A 23,683-nucleotide genomic window follows, 5' to 3' on the forward strand; every position below is an offset into this window, starting at 1 on the left:
TTATGAATGTTTAACCAGCATGATCAAGATCAGTAGTTACAAACAGCTGCAGTATCACTCATAGCGAGGCTGGCCTTTGATAGTTATATTTCCATGACTATGTATGTGGGGGTGTGTGAAAGACAGAAAGGAAACTTCCTTTAAAAGGAGATTCTTGTCCAACTAGTAATCTGAGGCTTTTTTTTCTATGGTCTCATACTTTTTAAATTAATTTGCAGTGAGATGCCTGCCCCTTGGATCACCCCGATTTAGATTGAAGCTCCTTGAATCCATTTTCTCAGCTCTTATGATCTTTCTCTGTCAGCTCTCTACTATTAAGATTAAAAAATAAACTGCAGTAATGTAATAATGAGACTGCACGTTATCAGAAATTTGTCTCAATAATAGAAATGATCAGAAAAAAAGGTAAACATAAAATGTATTGTCTTGTTGACTTCTATTGGCTAAATGCATTGTCCCACATATGTTCCGAATATCTAATGAGCCTCATTTTCTATTTAAAAAGTTTTGCTCCTATCTTTGAGGTAAAATGTTTTTTGTTTTTTTAAATCTTGTGTCAAAATGCTAATACTTTTGACCTGTTTCAATCACATTCAGTCACAGCAGTGATTATACGAGCCCAACTTTTTAATTAAAAATAATTAAAAAGTTATTAAGAATGAATAATTAATTCTCTGTGTTATTGATATTTCACACATCAAGTCTATGAGCCATTAAGCCAGAGGGGGCAGCAGTCTAAGTTAACATCCCTGTGAACATGTATCAGACTTAAATTTAAAATACCATCATAAGTTCAAGTCTCGCTGGTATTATTGGTAGTATTCCGATCCCAGTACAACATTGTACAAATTCTCAGTTACAAAGTCAAAGTAATAAAAAATAAAAATAAAAAATAAAGTCCTGCATTGAAAATATTACTTTGGAATATTGTTATGCAGCAGAATGGCCCCTGAGTTATATTATTATATATTTTAGAGTTACTGATGTATAAAAATGTAAGAAGCATTTTAATGTTGTATCTGGTAAATATGGAGCTCATTTTTACTACTTGATATGCTGTTAGCCAGGCCAATCTGTCACCTTGCAATATATTTTATAAAGTGAGTGATCATATGTTTTGTATAAAATATGTAAAGTGACTATGAATTGATGTAGTGGGGTAAAAGGTACAATAGTTCCCTCTAATGTAGGCTAATGGAGGAAATTAATAAAGTAGCAGGAAGTGGAGAAAAAAAGTGAAGTACAAGTACCTGAAAACTATACTTAAGTACAGCACTAGATCAAATGTAGTTACTTTCCACCTCTCCAAAAATGTAAACCTGCGTCAGTATATGGTCAGTATGAGCGTCATAATTACCTTACAAATATGGCAGCGCGCTTTGTCCAACGGGACACCTCGTTCGTCACTGACGAAGAAAACCGAACCTGCTCGAGCAGCCGACTGTCAGTCTGGCATGTAAACAAGGTCAGACACTGCAGCACGAAGCCTGAACACTTCCTCCAGACACGGGTGGCTGCTCGCTCTTAAAGCAAGAGAAGAAGAAAACTTCTTTACCAAACCTCTGAGGACAAAGGTAGGCTCGTGCATTATAAATATATATGCGCGTTATCATCAACCGTGTCTTATTTGGCTTGATGTGTGCAGGACGCAATGCAGTTATATAAAATAACTAGCATAAATGTAGGCTATATAACATTTCATTCTGTTGCGTGCAGAGCGGCACATAAATCATATTTTAAAACGTGCATAAGGAGTCTAACTGCAGATATAATCCAGCTTTGCCGCAAAGTCATACGGCAGTTGTGTTTAGGCTACCTCATGCGCAGTCATCAGCTGGCCTCTAACTGGGTCGCTCTGCAAAAACTGCATGGTCATGTTTTCCCAAGACATTGATAACCCTTTAACGGAGCACTTCTTTTCATTTGCCTTAGTTTGATTTCAGTCGCTGCATTTAAATAGGCCTATCTTTGCAAAAATGTAATAGTGTAATATTTTCGCCTTTAGCTCAGTATGAATCATCATTACTGCACATTAAAGGAACACGACATATGAACCACATACACAGATAGGCCTACTGTACAAATACCTGAGTGCTGCAGCTTTGTGGAGCTTGACTGCGCTGATTTAAAAAAAAAAAAAAAAACCTGCATAACTTCATTCATAGCCAAACCAGACCTATCTATATGGCTGTGTTTAATTAGTGAAACTGTAGATAAACACTTTAGGGCTGCAACTAACGATTATTTTCATAGTCGATTAATCTGTCGATTATTTTCTCGATTAATCGATTAGTTGTTTGATCTATAAAAATGTCAAAACATGGTGAAAAATGTGGATCAGTGTTTCCCAAAGCCTAAGATGACATCCTCAAATGTCTTGTTTTGTCCAAAACTCAAAAATATTCAGTTTACTGTCACAAAGGAGAGAAGAAACTAGAATATATTCACATTTAACAAGCTGGAATCAGAGAAATCTTATTTTTTTTAATAAAAAAATGACTCAAACGATTAATCAATTATTAAAATAGTTGGCGATTAATGTAATAGTTGACAACTAATCGATTAATCGATTCATCGTTGCACCTCTAGTGTTGATTAACTAAATTGGGTAGTACAGGTAGGATTTATTTATGGCATTGCATTCACCCACATCATCCTCAGTCTGGGTCTGCATGTAAACCTGTTTAAAACTGCATCCCAACGGCTTCAGTGCCAACCAGACACAGACTGAGCTCATGCATTTTTCTGCAGATGACGATGGAGAGAAAGTAAGTGAGGAGGACAGAAAAGAGAGAAAATTAACCAAGGACACACTCAGACTGGCAGCTGGAAGTGTGCAGGGCCAGTCACATTTCAGGCTGCCTACTCTGATTGCTTGATTCTGCTCCAGTTAATGAACACTTATGTGTTCTGGCCTCGAATATGACCTCCTGAAAGACTTCCGGTTGGACCCATTCCTCATGTCTCTCCAGAGATAATGACTTTATTAACTTTACGTGTTTAGTAATGCCTGCTGAAGCCGAGGATGCAACATCCCTCACTTTTAATAAGCTGTTGCGATCACACTGGAATTGTCTTTCCATCACGTGTTAAATGATTTGCATCACATGCTGGTGTTTTGGAAATAAACATTAGCAGTGTTCCAGTTTACAGACTCACTAAAGACCAGTGTCAAGGTCATTTGTATACTACTGGCTATTATAGTACTGCATCCATTTTATTTCTATGACTGCATCATATGTTATATAGGCATACCATATATTTTTCATCTTAAAAGTATAAAATAAATGTAGTGGGCTAAACATGTCTCTCTGAAATGTAGGAATATAAAATAACATCAAATGAAAATACTCAAGTAAAGTACAAGTATGTCAAAATTGTTTTTATTTATTATTATTTGAGTAAATGCACTTAGTTACATTCCAGCACTGCTGATTTCAGATATAACCATGTAACCTCTAATGTCCTTTGTCCAAGTGTCCAGGTTGCAACAGGAAACAAAAGTTGGAGTTTTTGCTGTGAAATCATTTTCTAAACTAACATTTATAATTTATTGTATTTGTGTTTTTTCACTAAAGGATTCTTATTACAGACCAGCCAAGATGATGCAGTGTTTTCACTTCATGGTGGAGCCGGCCAAAAACCTTACGGCCAAGATAAAGGTAACACGGTTCACTCTATTAAAAAAAAAAGAAGAGAAACCAAAACAATGTCTGTTTAATGTGTAAGCCTGTTTTTTTGGGTCACCTTGATTCTTAGCAGATTTTTTAGTACTACGTGCCTGCCCGCATTTCTCCTTTCCTGATTTCATTCGACAAGAGAGAGCTGCTGTGTGAGTCTGGAAGGGAGGGGTGTCTTTCTTTTCTGCTGACAGAAACACAGCCACGATGTGCATTTTAATCAGGCTGAGTGACCCCCCTCCTTTCTAATTTGACCTTATTACTTTCTAAGGAACTTGTAAAGCAGCACTAATGTCCTCCAAATGCTCTTTTTTTGCTGAGAACTCTTCCCTTTCCAAGCACTTTCCCACAGAAAATCTTTTATTTTTTTTCGCAGGAATCACACAAGAGAGCGAAGAATGAGAAGAGGGAGCCTTTGGATGAGGATCAGCTGTTTATTGTGGATCTGGCTCGAGATCTAAGCCGAGTGTGCCAGGTAACAATTCACTCATGAAAACTGAAATGATTTTGTCAGACTTGTGCACTAATAGGTTTTGTCTTTACCTCTCAGTCTATCACCAACCCCATGTTTTCCTCTCTTGTCTCTCTGTTTTGCCTCTGCAGAGGTCAGCAGTCCTGGAGAACATCTGGAACCTTGATGACATCTGGCCAGCCTCTCTCTGCAGGGTCTTCATTCTACAGTGGGCCTCCATGTTAGAGAGCAAGGTGCTTATCTGAGAATATCGTCCATTTCCAGAGGGAGAGTAATAGGGACAGACTATGACTAGACTTACTGACGATACAGGGAGGTTTTACCACTAAAGGTTTGTGTGTTTCTGTGTGCAGAAGAGGCCCTTGCAGACAGATGGCTGGCCAGAGATGGACGAGGTCAAACAGCCTGATATGATTAATGAGCAGGACGTGCTGCAGGCCAAAACTGTGATCCTCACCTGGATCAAGGACCTGAGAGCTCAGCCTGAGGTGGGAAGTCCGGATATAGCATTAACATTTCCTGCTCACCTGTTTAATCAATAGACACATTGTATTCATATTGATCATCTTGCAGCAAAGTGTGTGGCCTGGGGAACCTGTTGCAAAGGCTCTGGAGGACCTGCAGTCAGCCTGGCGCTGGGGCCGTGCGCCCAATCTGCTGACGGCTATGGAGCTGGTTTTTTGGACTTTAATCGTGCAGCGCCCAGATAAGGTAGAAGTCCATGTAACCGTTCACAGAGTATGCTTAACTACCTTGTGTTTATTGTGCAGGTGTAATACAAACCTTTTTGATGTGTTCTCGCAGGATACCATACCGCAGCAGTGGCTCATGTGGAAGCAGAGGACTCAAAAGATTGGTTTGTATATCAAAACTGAATTCAAGTTGAATTTTGTTAAATATCAATTAAATTCAATATCAAAGATTCCAATTTCTTATGAGTCTGTTACTGTATCCATCCAGGTGCCATATCCTACATCCCTCAACCAGGTGAGTGATGTACTGTATATCACCATGCATTTAAAACCATAACATTAAACCACTTCACTGGTGTCAAGTTAAATTCTGACTGCTTGGTAGTGTAATCAACATGGTAGTGCTCTTGTATAGACCATCATTGCTTTGGCAAACATATATTTAATTGTAGTTTTGCACCATTACAATATATGATTATCCACAAGGCTCATTATTAGGTGTGAAGCAAAGGAGATGGATAGTGTGCACATGTAACTCCAGTGGTGTACAGGTGTAGGACACCTTAGGATTTACTGCGGATGGCCTTAGTGACTACCTTACCTATAGGCCAGTAAGCAGTGGGGATTTATATTTGCTAATAATATGTTGGATCTTTTTAAAAAATTAACAATAAATAAGAGGCCCCCCTGCAGTGACTCTGAGGACCCCCTAGGTGTCCCGGACCCCTTGTTGAAGATCCCTGATCTACATGATGAAAGAAAAATGACAGCTTCATCTGCAATTAGGACATCAACACACTTATCTATTTACTATGAACAGAAAAATCACATAATGACCCAAAGAGAGGACTGTTAGCTTATTGAGGACATTTGAAGTAAATAGTTTGGGGATATCATCTTTTGTCTGTAGATACACATTTTTTGTTCATATGGATATTTTCCTGCTAAAGTCAAAACGTTGCATTAATAAAAAAATTTCAGTGCGTACAACCTCTCCTTTTCCTCAAGATTCTCGTCGTCACGGTATCCTCTGTTTGGACCTGTAATATTGTTGTACAGCCTATAACTACTGACAGCTCTTATTCTGTAAAACCAGGTTTGCAACAGTATGCATTGCATTTATACTGTCAGACGTACATTTCTTACCACTGAAGCCCTCTGTTTTTTGCAGTGTGGGATTGGATCTCAGATGCTTCAGGTACAGCTTTCATTTGATCAAATCATTAGTCAGTATAATCTCTACCGAACCTGTCCCGTAATTTAAACCACGTTACTTTTCCCTCTAGTGGAGGTGACTCTGGATCTGGACACAGCCAACCCTGATCTGCTCATCACTGACGAGAAGAGGATGCGCTGTGGCTTTGAGCGGAAGGATGTTCCCAACTACCACCAACGCTTCGACGGCTGGTGGTGTGCTGTCGGGATTGAGGGCTTCAGCTCGGGCCGCCACTACTGGGAGGTGGACGTGGGAGAGCGGGACTGGAGGCTGGGCGTGGCCAAAGAATCGGCCCTGAGGAAAGGCTTCAAGTCCCTGAACACGGACACGGGTTATCTGAGCCTGCGGCTGGAGAGGGGCACTGAGCTGAAGGCACTGACGGTGCCATTCACCGCCCTGCCGGCTGGCCTCATCCCCCGCAAGGTGGGCATCTACCTCGACTACGACCGCGGCCAGCTGTCCTTCTATGACGTGGACAAACACTTCCACATTTACACCTATAACGAGAGCTTCGGTGAGAAGCTTTTCCCCTTGTTTGGGACAGTGGAGATCGGCAAGGATCTGGTGATCAAGTCTCCAGCGGCTAAGACCCAATGTCTCTGCCCCACGCCCTGCCTCTGGGGTTGAGCTTCCTCCTCTCCCCTCTTCCTTTAAAAGCCAGTAGATATCATAATAATGTATTCCAAATGGTTATATAATAATCACTGAGAGGAATCAGAGATCCTGATCATTGTGCTATTGAATAGCTCCACTATGTGACCACCCTCTATGCTGCTGCTGCTGCTGCTGCTGCTTTAATGTGATCGTTGCAACCACTTCCTCACTATAGAGTTACAGTGCTACTCGTTGCTCACACACATAATGTATTTTCATATATTTGAAAGGAAACCTATAGTAATAATGTAATGTATTGTGCAATATTAACCCTGCAGTAAGAATGCATTTCTGTGAATGATAAATAAATCAAATCTATGTCTTACTATTTGGTCTGTTTATTAGTACATTAGACATAATAAGTGATTTATATATACGTCACAAAAAGGTACAGGAACAGTGCACATGAAAAAAGAAGATGCATATTTAGTTAGCAAGAGAAATCTGATTTGAGAGCTGAAGTGTGTGGGACATAGTCAAACCCAGTCCCTGATAGATCACAGTATCTTGGGTAAATAAGCTTTTGGAGTCGGTAATCAGCCTCAGCTTATTCTCGTGTTTTTCTCTTCTCATCTCTTTTCTGTCTTTGTTGTGGTAATTTAACATCTTTACCACTAAATATTTCAAACACATAAAGAAGCGACTCAACTGCGGATCATGGCGGCAGATCAAGGTTGAGGAGCAGAGTATGATAGAAACAGCACTTTTTTAAATTCTTTTTTTTTATTTAACCTTTATTTAACCAGGTAGGCCGTTGAGAACATGTTCTCATTTGCAACAGCGACCTGACTAAGAAAAGCATAAGCATGCATACACAACATACAGTTTCACATTCAATACAATACAAGAATACAGAATACAATAGACTACATAAAGTGCAGATTAAGTAAGAATTACAAAGCCGATGCAAAGTGAGGTGTAAGTAAGACGAGGGATATGCGAAAGTGATATGGTAATAACACGATATACATGAATAGTAGTAAATAGTAAATAGTGAAGAGTCAAACAAAACAAAACAAAACAAAAACATAAGCAAAAACAAAAACAGTAAGTGCAAATTATGATCTAGTTAGTGATGTTGATCAGTTATAATGCAATATATAAGAATAGACAGTCTATATAAATGCTGAAATGTAGTGAAGAGTCAATATACAGTTAGTGCAAATAGTGGTCTAGGTAGTGATGTAGATCAGAAATAACACAATATGCATGGTAGACAGTCTATATAAATGCTGAGATGTAGTAAGCACCTGAGCCCAATTCAAAAGCTATCCCACAGCATATGTATTTAGTATATGTACTGTAGTATACGTTCAAATTAGCCCCACCTTTACCAGCTGCAACATTAAAGTAATATATACAATTTAATTCATCCATTTTTGTTGTACAATAATGTAATATACATAATTCTGAAATGGGCCATTCTGCAAAAGGACTACTTTTACTTTTGATACTTTCAGTATGTTCATGCTAAGACTTTTGCAGGAGTTTTACTTGCAACAGAGTATTTCTACACTGTGGTATTTCTACTTTTACTTCAGTAAAGGATCTGAGCACACAGGTTGTGCATATACTTTTGGCCAGCAGCTGTGATTAGCTGAAAGCTGTACCAGCTCGACCAATCAGAGAGCTCTAACACAAACTGTTGCGAAATATAAAGAACACGCGGAAACTCTTTCCACCATATAATTATACAGATATAAAACAACACATTAAATAGACTATATAAATAAATAACATGTAATCACTAAACACAGAATAAAAAAATAAAAATATATTTTCAGTTTTCTTCCCGACTGTAGTGATGTCATCAGTTTGCGACGACACCAGAGACGCTTATATGATTTATTTACAGAGAGATAAACGATGACAACAACTTCAAAACAGGCTTTAAAAACCCACTTTGGGTTCGACAACTTTCGGTCTAAACTACAGGAAGATGTTGTCAAAGCAGTCCTTAAAGGTAAGTCAGCGAACAGTGCGAACAGTTTATCTGCTGTGTTAGTTTCTATGCTAACTAACGTTAGCAGACGTTAGCTGGTTCGTAGCAACAAGCAACTCAACTGACGTTTTTGCTAATGTTTAAATACGAGGCTGAGTTTGAATTATCTCTCCCATATAGTGTTGTCAGAGAGCGATTAATGTGTGGCACTGTGGTGATAGGTGTTGTCTTCCTGCAGGTGACAGGGATGTGTTTGTGTGCATGCCCACTGGAGCAGGAAAGTCCCTCTGCTACCAGCTGCCTGCTGTCCTGGCTGAGGGTATTACTCTGGTTATATCCCCACTAATCGCTCTCATTCAGGTCAGTCTCTGTTTCTGATTGGACTGCTCCAATGCAAACCCTTGTGTGCACTATCAATTAGGTGTTTATCCCTTCCTGTGTATCTTCCCAGGACCAAGTGGACCGCCTGAAAAGTCTGAACATCCCTGCTTGCTCCATCAACTCCAAGCTCCCAGCAGGCGAGCGCCGTCTGATCCTGGCTGACCTAGGGAGCAGCAGCCCCAAGCTGAAGATGCTCTACATCACTCCAGAGATGGTGGCCTCTCCCACATTCCAGCCCTGCCTGACGGGCCTGTGCTCCCGCGGCCTGCTGTCTTACCTGGCTGTGGACGAGGCTCACTGCGTCTCCCAGTGGGGACACGACTTCAGGCCAGACTACCTCAAACTGGGAGAGCTGCGCGGTCGCTTGCCAGGGGTTCCCTGTTTGGCCCTGACAGCGACAGCACCCAAGAATGTACAAGATGACATTGTTCAATCCCTGAGACTGCGTTCGCCACTGTCTTTTGTTTCACCTGTCTTCCGCAGTAACTTGCACTATGATGTGATCTTCAGGGAGCTGCTGCCAAACCCCTACGTCCACCTCTACGCCTTCATTCAGAAGGCACTGGGACTGGACAAAGGCTCTAATGGACAGGTTGGGATCTCATTTTTCTCTAAATGATAGATCACCAGAAATATCAGCTGGGATATCAGCTGAACCATATTGGCTGACAAATCACAGTGTAAACCTATTCAATCTAACCACTGAGTAGACTGCAGAGGGCCCAGTGGAAGTACGTAGGAGGGCGGAGCCAGGCTAGGTCAGTGCAGAGTGCTGAGCGACATTTTCTTTTGAACTAGTCAAATGACCACGGCAAACAGTTCAATATCCTCACTACTCTCATTCTATTTCTATGTTCTAAATCTCTCAAATATCAATATTGGTACCTCCATAGAAAGTACCACCCTCAATTTATTTTCTTCTTTCTTTATTGTAGCTTAACACTCTTGTTTGCATAACACCTGTGTTGTAGGCTGTGTTAAACTGTGATGAGCCAATATTCGCTGATGTTTTTCCCCCGAACATGAGAATCAGAACCCTGGTTTCTTTAACCTATGTAATGTTTATGAACAGGGTTGTGGGATTGTGTACTGTCGGACCAGGGAAGGCTGTGAAACAGTGGCTTACCAGCTGACCAAGCTTGGAGTCTTGGCCAAACCGTATCATGCAGGTCAGACTGTTTTTCCTCCATGTATGTCTGTCTGGGATTGGAGAACACAAGATTTGGGTTCAAAGGCTTGACTTCTGCTCTTTATACTGTAGGTCTGAAGGCAGGGGATCGCACAGAGGCCCAGAATGACTGGATGCAGGGGAAAGTTCTGGTTATTGTAGCCACTATCAGCTTTGGCATGGGAGTAGACAAGGCCAATGTCAGGTGACGCAACAATGTTTTGCTGTATCATTTTGAATTGGCTACAGAGTTTTAAGTTTCCATGTGCTGATGTTTTTCGTTAATCCTGCAGGTTTGTAGCTCACTGGAACCTCGCTAAGTCCCTGGCCAGTTACTACCAAGAGTCTGGGCGAGCTGGGAGAGACGGCCTGCCCTCCTCGTGTCGCACATACTACTCCCCGAGAGATAAAGAGCAAATTAACTTCCTCATCCGCCAGGAGGTTGCCCGCAAACAGGTCAGCACAATAACCGAGCTCTCAAAATGTAAAGAGCACATATGGAACTCAGGTTTGTGAACATTTTTTTCCTCTACAGGCGAAACGAGGCTCTGAAAAGCAGACAGACAAAACAGCCATTACAGACTTTGATGCCATGGTGTCATACTGTGCTCAAGAATGGTAAGTAAAGCATTGATTGCACACATGCAAGTCCCATTTTGTTTATTGCGTACAAAAGTGTAGTCAATGTATCACATCATTACATAATGTCTCCCCCCTTGCACATAATATAACATGCGGCTTTATACATGACTGTCATCACATGCATGCTCTGCCTTTAAAAATGTAATCATAGTTCATTCTGGTTTGTGTACAGCAGAGGGCAGACTTGATCTCTGTTTTATGCTTTGTTGTGACTTATGTCAAGGAACACTTTCAGGTTTGAAAACAGCTACTCCCCTAGGAGGATCTTACCTAACTCTGAATGCCAATTGTCGTTCCTTAAAAATGACACATAGGTTTAGAAAAAAAAACATAAACAAACCAGTTTGCCTCTCCCCTTCATATCTCACTGTGCAGCTCACTGCAGTTTTTTTTTTATTATTATTCTGTACATCTTTGTAGCTCATATTCCATTTATTATCCTGCATTATTCAAGTCACTTTGGGTTTCAGAAGCATTGTTGTTGCCCTGTAAAGCGCAGGGATGCTCCAAGGATTGTAGAGCGTCTTGAAAACCTGGCGGCTTTAGCAGGTGTGTGTGTCAGGACATCCATCTCTGTGTTTGTCAGGTGTTTTGTTGTTCAAGGGCAAGGCTCCTTTAGTGCCACTAAACACACCCTGTATCAGGGTTCGTCACTCACCGAAATGTCTCGAATATTTATTAGGTGTATGACCATGACATTATGCTTGAGATGTTATGTTTCCTTGTGTGGAGCACATTTGCTCAAATGTTCGATCCCCTCGTCTTGGTTTTGCGACAGCAGCAGCAGCAGGTCACACACGTCAGCAGTGTCATGAGCAGGACCACCACTGTGGAAGAACAAATCGAAATGGCATTGTGACCAGCTCGCTCTTAAAAAAAAAAATAAAAAATTACATAAAATTAAAAAAGCAAATAAAAAAAAAATCCTTGTAAGAAAAGTCCTTTGCAAGTTTGCAGATTTAAGAAACAATATCATATATCCTTAAACATTATTTATTTTTTACTAGAGCCAGACTGATACTAGTTTTGAGGACAAAACCAACATCTACATTTGAGAGTTAAAAAAAAATACAATAATGATATATCAGCCTTTATTCGGTTTTGTACATAAGTACATAACGTATAACCTAAAAACCTTTTTTAAAGGATGCCTTATGATACAGTATGTACTGTAATGTATAGCATGAAGTGAGCATGACATTTTACAGTTAAAAAAATGCAAAATGCTACATGACAAACACATTTGAAGAAAATGAAATGAGTAATAATAGAGAGCGGAGGAGACTCACAGATGAAGGTTAAGATGACAAAGAAAGCTCCCAGCTCTATGGGTTCAGCATTTGGCAGACCCTGCAGCTTGACCCAGATCTTGTTCAGGATGTTCAGCGTCTCCTCTCTGGCATCCATCCTAGTGAGCATTTACAGTCCAATGGTCATGCTTGAATTCGGTTTACAGTGTCTCATTCGTTTGCCTGTGTTCAGCGTCACCAGGATGTAACTCCTGTTGCTCGTTAGTCAAACTGTGCGGTTGAGACAACATTGCTGGTGTGTTGACACAGTCTTATAACATGATGAAGCGCTCTCAATCCGTAGGTTCCCTTTTTCAAGAGAAAGTGGGAGGATTGCAGTGGCCTGACCTGGGAGTGCACAGGTGTAAAGCATGTGGTTTTTCTAGCCAAGAGTGAGTCTAATGACACATGGGGTGGTGCTGGTGGCTTAAGGTGTTCAGCATAACTAACAGGTTAACCCTCTGTCAGGCTTTCTGTAAACCGACGTAACTAAAGGATAAAAACCAGGGTCCCTCTCCCTTTCTTTTGTGTTCAACTTTTAAACAGAAGGCTCTCCAGGCACCTGTCTCACTGTGTTGTTAATATGTACAGACTGTAATGTGTTAAGTTATTTTAATGGGTGGCGTTTCAAGTTTCAAGTTATGCGTGATTTACTGCTGACAGTGTTATTGTGCTCTAACGTAAATGAAATGGCATTGGGTGTGACAGTCTGTGGGTTCAGCCTTTTGCTGGTTTTGCTCTATTGTTTTGCATTACAAAGCATAATACCAACAATAACAAACATAATACAAACACTGTATGATGGAATATAGTAGGGGTGTGTATCTTCACTGGTCTCACCATTCAATTTGATTATGATTATCCTGTCAACGATTCGAATCGATTCAATATCAAGATGCGTCACCTCCTCCATATTATTATATATTGTTATTATATTAGTTTTCATTAACATATTCTGGCGTTCAGATATATAAGAACTCCCTCTTTGTATTGTATCTGTTCTTAAAAAAGACAGTTCCTATATGTAGCGGAGTCAGAACACAGCAGACAAAAGACAAAAGGCAAAAACAAAAAAGCAGGAACCGTAACATCAACAAGCAACATCCGTTGGCAATAATCGATTATGGTCTGTCGCTGCATCGATGCAGAATTGTTCACGTCCGCATCGCGATGCAATGATTAATTTCATGCCCCTAGAATATAGTTCATTACATTGTCAAATGAATAATTCGACATTTGGGTAAACGCGCCTAATTATTTCTTGCCGTGAGATAGATGAGAAGATTGATACCACTGTTGTGTCTGTGGAGCCAGCAGCAGCTTAGCTTAGCTTAGCACAAAGAAAGGAAACCGGGCGAACCGCTAGCCTGGCTCTGTCCAAAAGTAACAAACACCACCTAACGCTACCAGCACCTGTAATTAATATGTTGTAACTGGTACAAAAACCGAACAGTCAAAAAGACAATTCGCCGTTGAATACTGGATTTCAGGTCTGACAATTTCTTGGCTGGGACCAGAAATGTCCTGGGGTCTGCACTGGTTGCCTGGCAACTGGTTAACCGGTAAATTGGTGTTTTTGTACGAATTAAACTAACAAGATAACACAAGCACACTATAATTAGTGAGCTTTAAGAGCGCTGGGAGGTGCATTTAGACCAAGTCAGGCTAGCTGTTTCCCTGTTTCCAGTCTTTGTGCTGTTAGCACTGCTAAGCTAAACTGGTGTCTGCAAGAAAGCGAATTTCCCAAAATATCAGAAATATTCCTTTTAAAGTCTTTTTGTTTTATTTGGTCCCCAACATGCTAGGGCTTTTATGCTTTTTAATGCTCAACAATGTAATTCAGTTGAATTTGTTGTCTCAATTGTGTCCTAATAACACCTGTCAGGTAACCTTTTCACTCCCGAGGAAAGGGCTGGTAAACAAGATGTTGAACCACTGTCGAATGCCTGAGGAAGACCCAGCAGGGTCGAAACGTTGCAGCACAACAAACGCGTGGGAGAATTAGCAGAGTGCGGGCACCTCATTCTTTTAAGTGGTTAACAAGATGACCATGAAGCTGAATCTGCACCTCTAAAACAGTACTGCATCCCTAATACACTGGCAGCTGAGGTTTACTAAATGTTTTCATGCTATTTTGTACATTGGAGCAACCACGTTGTGCCAATTTTAGTGCAACAGAATTAACACAAAAGATCATTTTGAAGTGTAGTTTGAGGATTTAATAACATGCAGATATCAAACCAGAGGCTGTTTTCACTTTAGAAAGTTACCTAGTTAGTGAGCTGGTGGGGCAGATGACCCTCATCAAGTTGTCAGTGCTTGGTGTTTGCATCCATTTTGTTAATCTGACTTCTTATGTTATCATTTTCCCCATTAACTCTTTGGGTGTTGTTGTTGTAGATGACGTGTTAAAAAAGTGAGAAACTCCTTAGACAGCCTGCTGTTATTAAATGCCACTGCTATAACTACAAAGTAAGACGTTTAAATGGGCTATTTGAACTTGTATGTTTTGCACCTAACAAGTCTGTATTTCTAAACACATTCTTCACATTCTTCTTAACAAGTACTTCTCAGTGCCTCTCAAACTGTCCAGAAATAGACCCACTCGCAGTGAAATGCACTTACCTATGAGAGTCTCGGTTGTTGTTTTCACACTCTCAGCCCAGCCCAGAATGACCTGCAAAAGTTACAGAACCGAAGTAAGCCAACCACTTGATGAGGAGGAGGCAGTGATGAACATGACGTGCCTCCCCTGGAGGAGTTAACCTGCTGAGTGTGTTTTATATATGTCAGTCTGTTGTTAAAATGTGCAGTACGTCACTCAGAGGTGGAGACTACCGGACGGAGATAAGCAGTCAGGTTGAGATTAAGGTTAGGAGTGATAATTCCTCAGGTACTGATGATACTCTGCATGTGGAGTGGAGGAAAAGTGAGATGGCACAAAATCCCTTTCATGCTTCTCTTAATCTTTCTCTTCTTTGGTCTTCAAGTTTCTTGCTCTTCTCGTTTTGTGGTTTTTGGTTGCAGAGTGGTTGTCTAGTTGCTTTGCGGTTTGACTGTGCGCCTCACTTTAGTTTCTCTGCCTGCGAAGCTGTTCTCTTTTTAGCAATCCTCCATGGGAGTGACTGTTGCTTCACAGAGTCTTTTTGTGTCTCTCTGGCTTTCCCCGCCTCCTCGGGTGAAACTGCTCCCCTCTCTCTCATGCCTGTGGAGACCGTGTTTCCATTTCCAGCAAGGTAGTTGGTATGTTGTTGAAGTGGCTCGTCTAGTGGATTGTTTCCCAAACTGTGTGTGTGTGTGTGTGTGTGTGTGTGTGTGTGTTACATAAGACTGGATCTAAAACAGAAGTGTGAGGCCTTTTTTTCTAAACATTTTCTTTTGCAATAATAACTTCTAAAGCTCAGATTAATGACAATTGTATTGTGCCCAAAAGCCCTGAAATTGTAGGAGAAAAAAGACTTAGTACCTCCCAAATTAAGATTTAATTTGCTTTAATGTGTTCTTTTTTTATCAGTACATGAAGTACTGAAGTCATTACTAAAGCTAAGAACGTTTTGCCTATAAGCTTTGTGATTGTCAGACAACTGTATTTGTTATCTCATGGGTCAAGGGAGCCCTGTTTGTTTTGACAGAAACATTGATCATAGTGGTGTGTGATGGTTACACAATAGCTAATAGATCAATGATGCACTCGATGGCCAGTGTATGATGGAGAGACGTTTGCTGTGTGCTCAAAAACAGCACCAGGCTTGACCTTTTTAAATGTAGCCAACTTCACAGGAGCTGTAGCCTTTCCTTACGTATATTTAGTTTTTAACAAGCAGTAGGGCTGCTCGATAATGGGAAAAAAAAATCATAATCACGACCGATATTATAATCACGATTATTTAACACGATTATTCATTGACTTTTGGAAAGATGTTGCAATTATTTAATTTAAAAAAAGAACAGTGAAACATTTAAACAAATCAACAGTGAAAACACCTTGAACTGGGATATTTCCCTTCATACTTTTCCCGTTTGAACTTCATATTTTCTCATTCACAACACAAGACAAAATAAGAGTTTACTTGCAGAACGTAATGTGCAAAGTAATCGTTTTTCTCGATTTTACTTAAAAATGTGATTAATTGCACAGCCCTAACAAACAGTGTCTCTTATCTTCCCACCAGTTGCCGCCATGCCACCATCTCCAAGTTCTTTGGGGACAAGACGCCAAACTGTGCAGGTGCCTGCGACTACTGTCGTAACCCCAAAGGTGTGCGCGCCCAGCTGGAGAGGGCGGCCACCCTCAGCACCAAGACGGAAGCTCAGAGCAAAGGGCCCACAGGACCGTTCGGTTTCCAGCCGGGCCTTTATGAAGGAGGAAAGAAGGGCTATGGTTTTGAAAGGCAGGACAACTTGAGTGACATTTGTCCCACTTGGATTTACTTTTGTAACGTAAAGTAGCGGTGAACCTGTAGATTTGACTCTGACATCACACCTTGCAGGTATGACGAAGGGGATGCAAGCAGTGAAGACGATGGCTCAAACAGGAAAAAGGAGTTTTCAGACCTCTTCAAGAGGCAGATGAACATGCGGAAGGTGAATCATCATAATCAACACACACAAACTCTTTTCTTTAGAAATGCAACTAGTGTTTGTGTTGTGTCTGTGTGCATCTGTTGGCCAGCTGTTGGCAGCAGGAATGAAGGGGCTGTTGAGGCTGTTAAGTCAGGATTGTGGTAAATCACTCCCACATGTTCAGTGGAATTGGCGCAACATTGAAGTGTAGTCGAGCTTTTCCAGTTAATAACACGACATCAATAAAAACAGGAATGCCATGATTGTAAAATAGTAGAAAGAAAACTAAACAAAAAACAAAAAAAAGAGATTGGGAGGTATGTTGACGGGAAGGTGGCCGTCGTTACCCTGATCCTACGCATTTCACAACTTCATTTAAATCACGTAATTGTTCTACCAGCTTAAAGTGATATTCCATCCAAAACATATTTTGGTAATTAAACACTAATCCCATGTAGTCTTGAAAGATGGCTAAATCCAATGTGACTATTTCGAAGATATCGATCATACTGAGATTATTCTGTAAAGTGGATTAAAAATCTCCAATTATCTGCTGCGAGAACTTCTTCACTAGAGTAACTGACCAAATTCAACATGACCACAGCTGCTGTTCTCTTTCGATGAGGAAATGACTAACTTTAAGTCACTGTTAGGCTGAAAAAAGTCAAAAGATGCATTATTTATTTTTTATTTATTTACAGCATTGTGTGCCTTTTATTGAATATTGCCAGTATATATGTGTGTGAGGGGCATGGCAGTAGGTGAGCGGTAATGCAGCTGAGATGGAGGAAGTGTACCAGTGTATACTTCTCTGCTGAGATGGAGGAAGTGTACCAGTGTATACTTCTCTGTACAATGTGCATTTTTTTTGCCAGGAAGCTACTTTGTTTAAGTGAATATCTGAGAATGAACTTCTGTCTGTGCTCATGTTTCTTTAGGCCACTGACAGTCAGAGGGAAGACTTTGTTCCCCCAGGTAAATATCAATAGAAAAATACAATATTCCTAAATGGATATCCAGGCTGATCTGTACTGTGATATATATAACCATAGACTGTAAAATATTAATGGACAGAGCATGTGTGACGTCACCCATTGGTTTGTGGAGATCTATTAAGAGTCGTTGTATTTGCCGTTACGGCCGCAGCCATCCTGGTTGCCGATGTGACGATTTTAGACGAGAGGGAGGAGTGAGGGAGGAGCCACGTTACGTTACACACTTTCACCGGCAATCACATCATAGCCATGCCGTAAAACACCCCCTGCTTTATCGCCGATTTTAAAATCGAGACCATAATTCAGAAAATGAACATCATTCTGTGTTGCAGAAGACTTAAAACTAGCGATTGAGACCATAAACTCATTATGAAAATGTTTACTGAGGTAATAAATCAAGTGAGAAGTGGGTCACTTTCTCATAGACTTCTATAGAAACCGACCTCCTTTTGCATGTGTCGTCCCCTGCTGGAATTCAGATAGAATGCAGGTTTAAGGCACTCTCGCATTTGCAGCACTTCGCCCAACCGGATGCTTTGTCCACTAATATTATACACAGTCTATGTATATAACCAATGTATCCTTACTGTGTATGTAGATGCTGACTGCCCACTCAGAGAGGCCAGCAGTCAGAGGATCCCCAGACTCACTGTAAAGGTACTTGAACGCTGCGAACACATTCCTCATACCTGCTGCACTCATTAACACGTCTCCAGGAATTCAGTGTGACTCATGTGTCATGAGATGTGAAGACAGGCAGTAGAGCCAACTTTGCATCTGAGCAATTTTAAAACCATTGCTATTAAAAAATGGTTCTTTCACTGTAGCTTTAATTCTTTCTTGACAATTATTTAATTTAACAAACCTTTTTATATATATATATATATATTCTATTTCAGGCCAGAGAGCACTGCCTGTGCCTCTTGCAGGAAGCATTGTATGGCCACCAGGGGGCAGAAGACTCATTCAAGTAATTATGCAGACACATGCTTCAAACATCATTCATATACCAGACTGATCTGATGAAGTGGCGTATGTATGACACGCCAATTCGTATGCCATTATTGGCGTGTTATCAAGACGCATACTCGCTTTTTAGCGTGTTTATTAACAGCGTTTGCCCTCCGTTGACTTACATCACTTTGCGATTGCGTGTGAATTTACGCCGTAGCGAGTAGTATGAAAGGGCGAAAATCTGCGTAAGGAGGTTGGACGGGGTGGTGGATGGGTAAAACACAAGACTTTCGCCCAAGAGACCAGGGATCGTGTCCCGCGTGTCACGTTTCCTTCGTGTCCCGCGTGTCACGTTTCCTTCGTGTCCCGCGTGTCACGTTTCCTAAACTCAACCGTCGCTTTCTTCTCGCGATAACACGCCAAGTGGCGTGTATGTTTACGTCCGCTGTATACAGCGTAGACATAAATGCGGATAGCTCAAAATGCATCCAGATAACACGCAACTTGGCTTAAGAAAGTGGGTATTATTGTGTGTATGTTTACGCAAAGTCATGATATCACGTTGCATATACATTGTGAATTTTCGGACTTTCTTTCCCCACAGTTGCTCTACGTTGTCTTCTCTGTCTCTCAGCAGTGACACCCTGTCTGTAGCAGTGGATATTGAATATGAGGTCTTCAAGAGCAGCAAGTCCTCCAACTTGTACAAAGCTGCTGTCCTAAAGAAGGTAACTAGTGACTGCTCTGCCTGTCACAGGATCGTTGGTAGCATACAGTAAGATTGGAAAGATATTTCCCTAACTCGTATCTTGTTTTAAAGGTATCAGAGATGAAGAAAAGTGCACCTGGAGAAAAAGGAGGAGGTGTCAAGACCGACGGCAGGAGTGAAACCAGAGAAAATGAGTCAAAACTCAAAGAGGAACCTTCCTCCTCTTCTTCTGCCTCCTTTTCTGAGGAGCTGCAGGGGTTCACATCTGCATCTGAGATCTACTCTGTAAGCTCCTCTTTACTACGCACTTGCTTCACCTAGTTTGCAAGCAGTTATCGCGGTTTCTTGCGACTGCAGAGTATTCCGATATGAACATGTCTTCTTTGTTTGGCATTATTTCCTCCAGATGAAGCGTAAGAGAGTAGGAGCAGGTCTGAGGGGATCATCCGACCCCTTCCAGACTGCTAAGGATCTGCTGAAGGCCTCCATGTCGGACACTGTGTCTAACAAGGGGACAGAGAGCGGCGGATTTTACAGTGACAGCTCAGGAGGCTCCGGAGAGACAAGCGGCGATGCATCTTCGGCTGTAACGTCGTCCATCAGAGCCAGAGCGAACGCCGCCGCCGCCGCCACCATGAACAGCCCGACGAAGGCGGGCAGAGCCATGAGCAAGAAGCAGCAGAAGCTAGCGGAAGCGGCAAAGAGCTCCCGCAACATTTCCCAGTATTTTGCGAAGAAAGAAACAACGGAGGACAGCCAGGAGGAGGCGGAGACGCCGAGGGGACTTGATGCTATGTTATCTCACACCACAGCGGTGGTCGCTCAAGAAAGCGTTAGCCAGCAGGAACACTCACCCGTCACTGTGGACGATGTAGAGATCAGTCCTGTAGAGACTCAGGATGTGATCCAAGAAGAAAGTAAAAACAAAGTAATAGTCATTACTGATGATGAAGAGGAGGAAAAACATAAAACGGAGACGTTGGAGCTGGAGCAGCTTCAAGACACATCTATAGAGTATATGAAGTCCACTGCAGAGTAAGACACCCTAAATGCACCATTTTTAAGAAGAAAAAAAAGATGGAAAGTCTCTTAACATTATTTTTGACCTTTCACACAGACAAAACAAACCTGAGGATGAAGCTAAACCACCTCTAACAGAAGGGGTAACTGTCTGTTTTCTGTCCAATCTTTATATCAAATTTATCTCCTGCTCGGTGACTGATGTGTGCGCGTGCTTGCGTGTGTGTGTTTGTGTGTCCACACTAAGCCTGTGACTTTAGTCAAATAAGACAAAGGCCACCTCCTATTCTCAGACAGACAAATCAAATATCATGGTTCCAAATATAAAGGTTGGTCAATATGTTGACAAGAGTAAAAACCTCGTTGACCGCTCTGAAAAGACTCACCCACAATTTATTCAAATAAAATAATTTTTGGAAAATAATTTATTCAAACCAGCTTAGTGGCAGAAGAAACGGTGTTATTGAGTTCACAGTACAGCATGTTGTGTGTCTTTTGTCAGTTTCCTGGTGAAATTTGGTTTTCCCCTCCGGCTCATGTGTGAGAAACTAACAGTGTTGTGACTTGTGTGTTTGTGTCCAGTTGACAGATGATATAAAAGCGAATAAGAGCGAGTCGTCTCCTCCAGCGAAGCGCAGCCGGCCCTTAGACAGAAGAGTAACGTTCAACCCCAATGTGCAGGAGAGGGCCCTGATCCCCGCCAACGAGCCACCCAAGCCTGTGACGCTGAAGGAGGCCGCTGATATTGTGGTCCGCTATCTGGACCCCTTTTACACTCAGGGAAAGTTTGCCACCAAGGTGAGAGAGCGCTTTTTGATTGATTGACTTGGTGTTTGCAGAAAAGCGGTGTGAAATGGATTCTCAGCTGTTGTTATCTTGGGCTGCAGGAGCTGTTTAAGTCCTTTGCCCGCTACTTATCTCACCTTCTCACAGAGGGCAGGAGTCGGGGAAAAGGCCAAGGTACGCAGGGGATAAATCATCTCAAAATTGTGCTCTGCTGCATGCGTTGGACTCTAATGCTTATCTCTCTCTCTCTCTCTCTCTCTCTCTCTCTCTCTCTCCACAGTTAAAGCAGAAGCCAAAGCTATCATCAAGAAGTTCTTCAGCAGAGTCAAGCGCTGTGAGAGCGAGGCAGACTGGAAGCACCTAAAAAGACCGCAGAGCTGTAAAACCACAGAGAACAATGAATGATGAGGCGTGGAAATGTAGCCATTTTAGGGTTGATCCCTTCCTCTTTTGTCAGTGCCTAAGCTTGTCTCGTTCCAGTGAACTTAGGCTTTACCACAGACGCCTGCCGACCAGCTTTATGGTTGATTTGCTGCTTTTTTCCAGACTCGTTGCTGCTGCAATAGCTTATGTCAGTAATTGAGCAATAATGTGGGCTGTGACAGCCTGAGAGAACAGAGGTCAAACTGTGTGCATACTCATATGACCGTGAATGACTGTTTATGTGTATGAGCAATGTATGTGCAGCAATTGGTCATTTTACTACAGTATGGACCTTTTGTGGGACTGCACTCTTCTTTTTTTCCAAGTCAATTAAATCACACTTAAATCTCCAGTAAAATATGTTTATGTAAGTCTCTGCAAGTTGATTTTCATACTGACCTGAAATGAATGGAAACCAAAGGCCTCAAGACTAAAGTGTCTACAGCCATGCTAGCAGCTCTGTGACGCTGTACACGGCAGTGCTTTGAGCTAACACGCTCCCTAAACATTTGCTAATTAGCACTGAACTCAAAGTACAGCTGAGGCTGATGGGAATGTCATTAGTTTTGCAATATTTGGTTATAAACCAATTACACTTTTTGACTTTTGCTAGATGAAAAGTTAGGTCAGTCAGATCACTGAAAGTCATTAGTGTTCATCCTCTGTGGACTATGTAAGTATGAACCAAATTACATGGAAATCTATCAAATAATTGTTGAGATATTTTAGTCCAGACCATTGTGATGGACTGAGCAACAGACCAGCTGACATTTCCATCCATAGAGCCACTAGCATGTCTAGAAACACATTGTGGAAATGGTTGTCAGCAATGTAAAAAATGCATAATTTGAGGTAATTGGGGATAAAACCTACAAGAACACTGGGTCGATAGTGAACTATTTGACATTAACCAGACGGTTTTGTGTTGTAGAGGCCTAATGGGCATTTTTACTGCTGCTACTTATTTTGTCTGTGGCTGCTGGACTGCAGAACAAAACAACGTGAATGGACAACAATGATAGTTACTGTATGATGTGAAACTGACCAGTTTTTCTCTTATTTAAAGATCAGTTTTATCTTTGGTTATGTCAATGCAAAGGGATACTTTTTGCATAATGTTTTTGTTTTCTTAGCCATGTGATTTTCAATGAGGGAAATGTTCCTTAGTTATAGTGCGTTGCGTGTCAGGACTGTGAGAGCCTACAGTTTCTGTCTCCACAGTCAGGAGGCAACCCAAAGAGTACTGGAAGCACTGGTGGACACAGAGGCCTGGCTGTGCAGTCTGAACAGCCATAGTCCATCTCATCTTTGCTCCTAAATGTTTACAATAAAGTCCATGCTGAATAGGAACAGACCAACCACAGTGTGAGAGCCTTACTGTGTGGTTATTCATGAACACAAATGTATTCAATTGGACAATTACACTTATTGGAACTTTGGGGGGCTGGATCATGGATGTATTTAGAAGGCTGGAGGGGGAGGAGACCTCCGTACCGGGGACGCTGTGTCAAGTAGACGGTGACGTCACCTCCAGCGGTGCTGCCTTCAGTTGTACCTTGTAACTTACGACTTTAATTTTCCTTCATTCGGACAACGGAAAGAAGGGATGTAAATGGTAAAAGCTGACTATATTTAATACATTTAATTAAAAAAACATGACAGTAGTGTCACTGAAGTGTAATTGGAAGATTAAGGCCTATGTTGAGCTGTGAAAAAAACATGCTGCTAAACATACCCCTCTTAAAGCCTTAATAATAAGGAAACTGATATAGAATGGAATATATAGAATAGAATAAAACTTTATTTCCCACAAAGTCATACTTTTGAAAATAGCTATGAAAACAAGACACAAGATGTGAAATTAGCTGTTGAGAGCCTAACTTGTGAGGGAAATATTACTCTTTCTTGCTGAATTAAGAAGAAGAAGACATACTTTATTATTCCCCCTGGACGTGTTGGCAACATGCACCATTAATACAATATCAACTGACATAAGGGCATTACAATGGATCTGCTGTTGTTTTATATTAAGGCCTTGTTTTGAAGAAGCTCCCTGTGTCAGGTTCTAGTTTCAAGACCTTCATTATTTCAGTTTTT

General features: G+C 41.3%; 2 protein-coding genes and 1 long non-coding RNA gene across 5 annotated transcripts; 2 read left to right on the forward strand and 1 right to left on the reverse strand.

Annotated features, from left to right (window-relative positions):
- Positions 1-1,353: 1,353 nt before the first annotated feature.
- LOC116065498 (butyrophilin subfamily 3 member A3-like) lies at positions 1,354-7,039 on the forward strand. Its single transcript, XM_031321055.2, has 10 exons — positions 1,354-1,574; positions 3,579-3,662; positions 4,057-4,155; positions 4,284-4,385; positions 4,506-4,640; positions 4,726-4,863; positions 4,957-5,008; positions 5,113-5,139; positions 6,016-6,042; positions 6,131-7,039. Exons 2-10 carry the CDS (start codon positions 3,603-3,605, stop codon positions 6,685-6,687), a joined length of 1,197 nt encoding a protein of 398 aa, XP_031176915.1. The 5' UTR covers positions 1,354-1,574; positions 3,579-3,602; the 3' UTR covers positions 6,688-7,039.
- Positions 7,040-8,399: 1,360 nt separating this feature from the next.
- recql5 (RecQ helicase-like 5) lies at positions 8,400-22,941 on the forward strand. 3 transcript variants are annotated; one of them, XM_031321049.2, is made up of 19 exons: positions 8,400-8,677; positions 8,895-9,016; positions 9,108-9,629; positions 10,110-10,206; positions 10,299-10,410; positions 10,499-10,661; positions 10,741-10,823; positions 16,309-16,527; positions 16,627-16,720; positions 17,638-17,674; positions 18,293-18,351; positions 18,594-18,664; positions 19,253-19,376; positions 19,469-19,642; positions 19,764-20,392; positions 20,475-20,520; positions 20,960-21,175; positions 21,265-21,337; positions 21,444-22,941. In XM_031321049.2, exons 1-19 carry the CDS (start codon positions 8,581-8,583, stop codon positions 21,566-21,568), a joined length of 3,063 nt encoding a protein of 1,020 aa, XP_031176909.1. In that variant the 5' UTR covers positions 8,400-8,580; the 3' UTR covers positions 21,569-22,941. The 3 variants fall into 3 exon arrangements, with proteins under 3 accessions (XP_031176909.1, XP_031176910.1, XP_031176911.1); XM_031321050.2 differs by having other exon boundaries at positions 19,283-19,376; XM_031321051.2 differs by having other exon boundaries at positions 19,286-19,376.
- Positions 10,849-15,396, reverse strand: LOC116065501. The gene is made up of 3 exons (XR_004108740.2): positions 14,762-15,396; positions 12,137-12,255; positions 10,849-11,674 (listed from the first exon to the last, which is right to left on the reverse strand). It is a non-coding gene; the product is annotated as an uncharacterized LOC116065501 (long non-coding RNA).
- Positions 22,942-23,683: the final 742 nt, after the last annotated feature.

Source organism: Sander lucioperca, chromosome 21 (assembly GCF_008315115.2).
Source record: "Sander lucioperca isolate FBNREF2018 chromosome 21, SLUC_FBN_1.2, whole genome shotgun sequence".
NCBI lineage: Eukaryota > Metazoa > Chordata > Actinopteri > Perciformes > Percidae > Sander > Sander lucioperca.

Coding starts and splice junctions, on each gene's coding strand:
- LOC116065498 (XM_031321055.2), top strand. CDS start 3,603: ATGATGCAGTGTTTTCACTTCATGGTGGAGCCGGCCAAAAACCTTACG. Junction 4,864..4,956: donor TCGTGCAGCGCCCAGATAAG/GTAGAAGTCCAT, acceptor GTGTTCTCGCAG/GATACCATACCGCAGCAGTG. Junction 5,140..6,015: donor ATCCTACATCCCTCAACCAG/GTGAGTGATGTA, acceptor TGTTTTTTGCAG/TGTGGGATTGGATCTCAGAT.
- recql5 (XM_031321049.2), top strand. CDS start 8,581: ATGACAACAACTTCAAAACAGGCTTTAAAAACCCACTTTGGGTTCGAC. Junction 9,630..10,109: donor ACAAAGGCTCTAATGGACAG/GTTGGGATCTCA, acceptor GTTTATGAACAG/GGTTGTGGGATTGTGTACTG. Junction 16,528..16,626: donor AAGGGCTATGGTTTTGAAAG/GCAGGACAACTT, acceptor CACACCTTGCAG/GTATGACGAAGGGGATGCAA.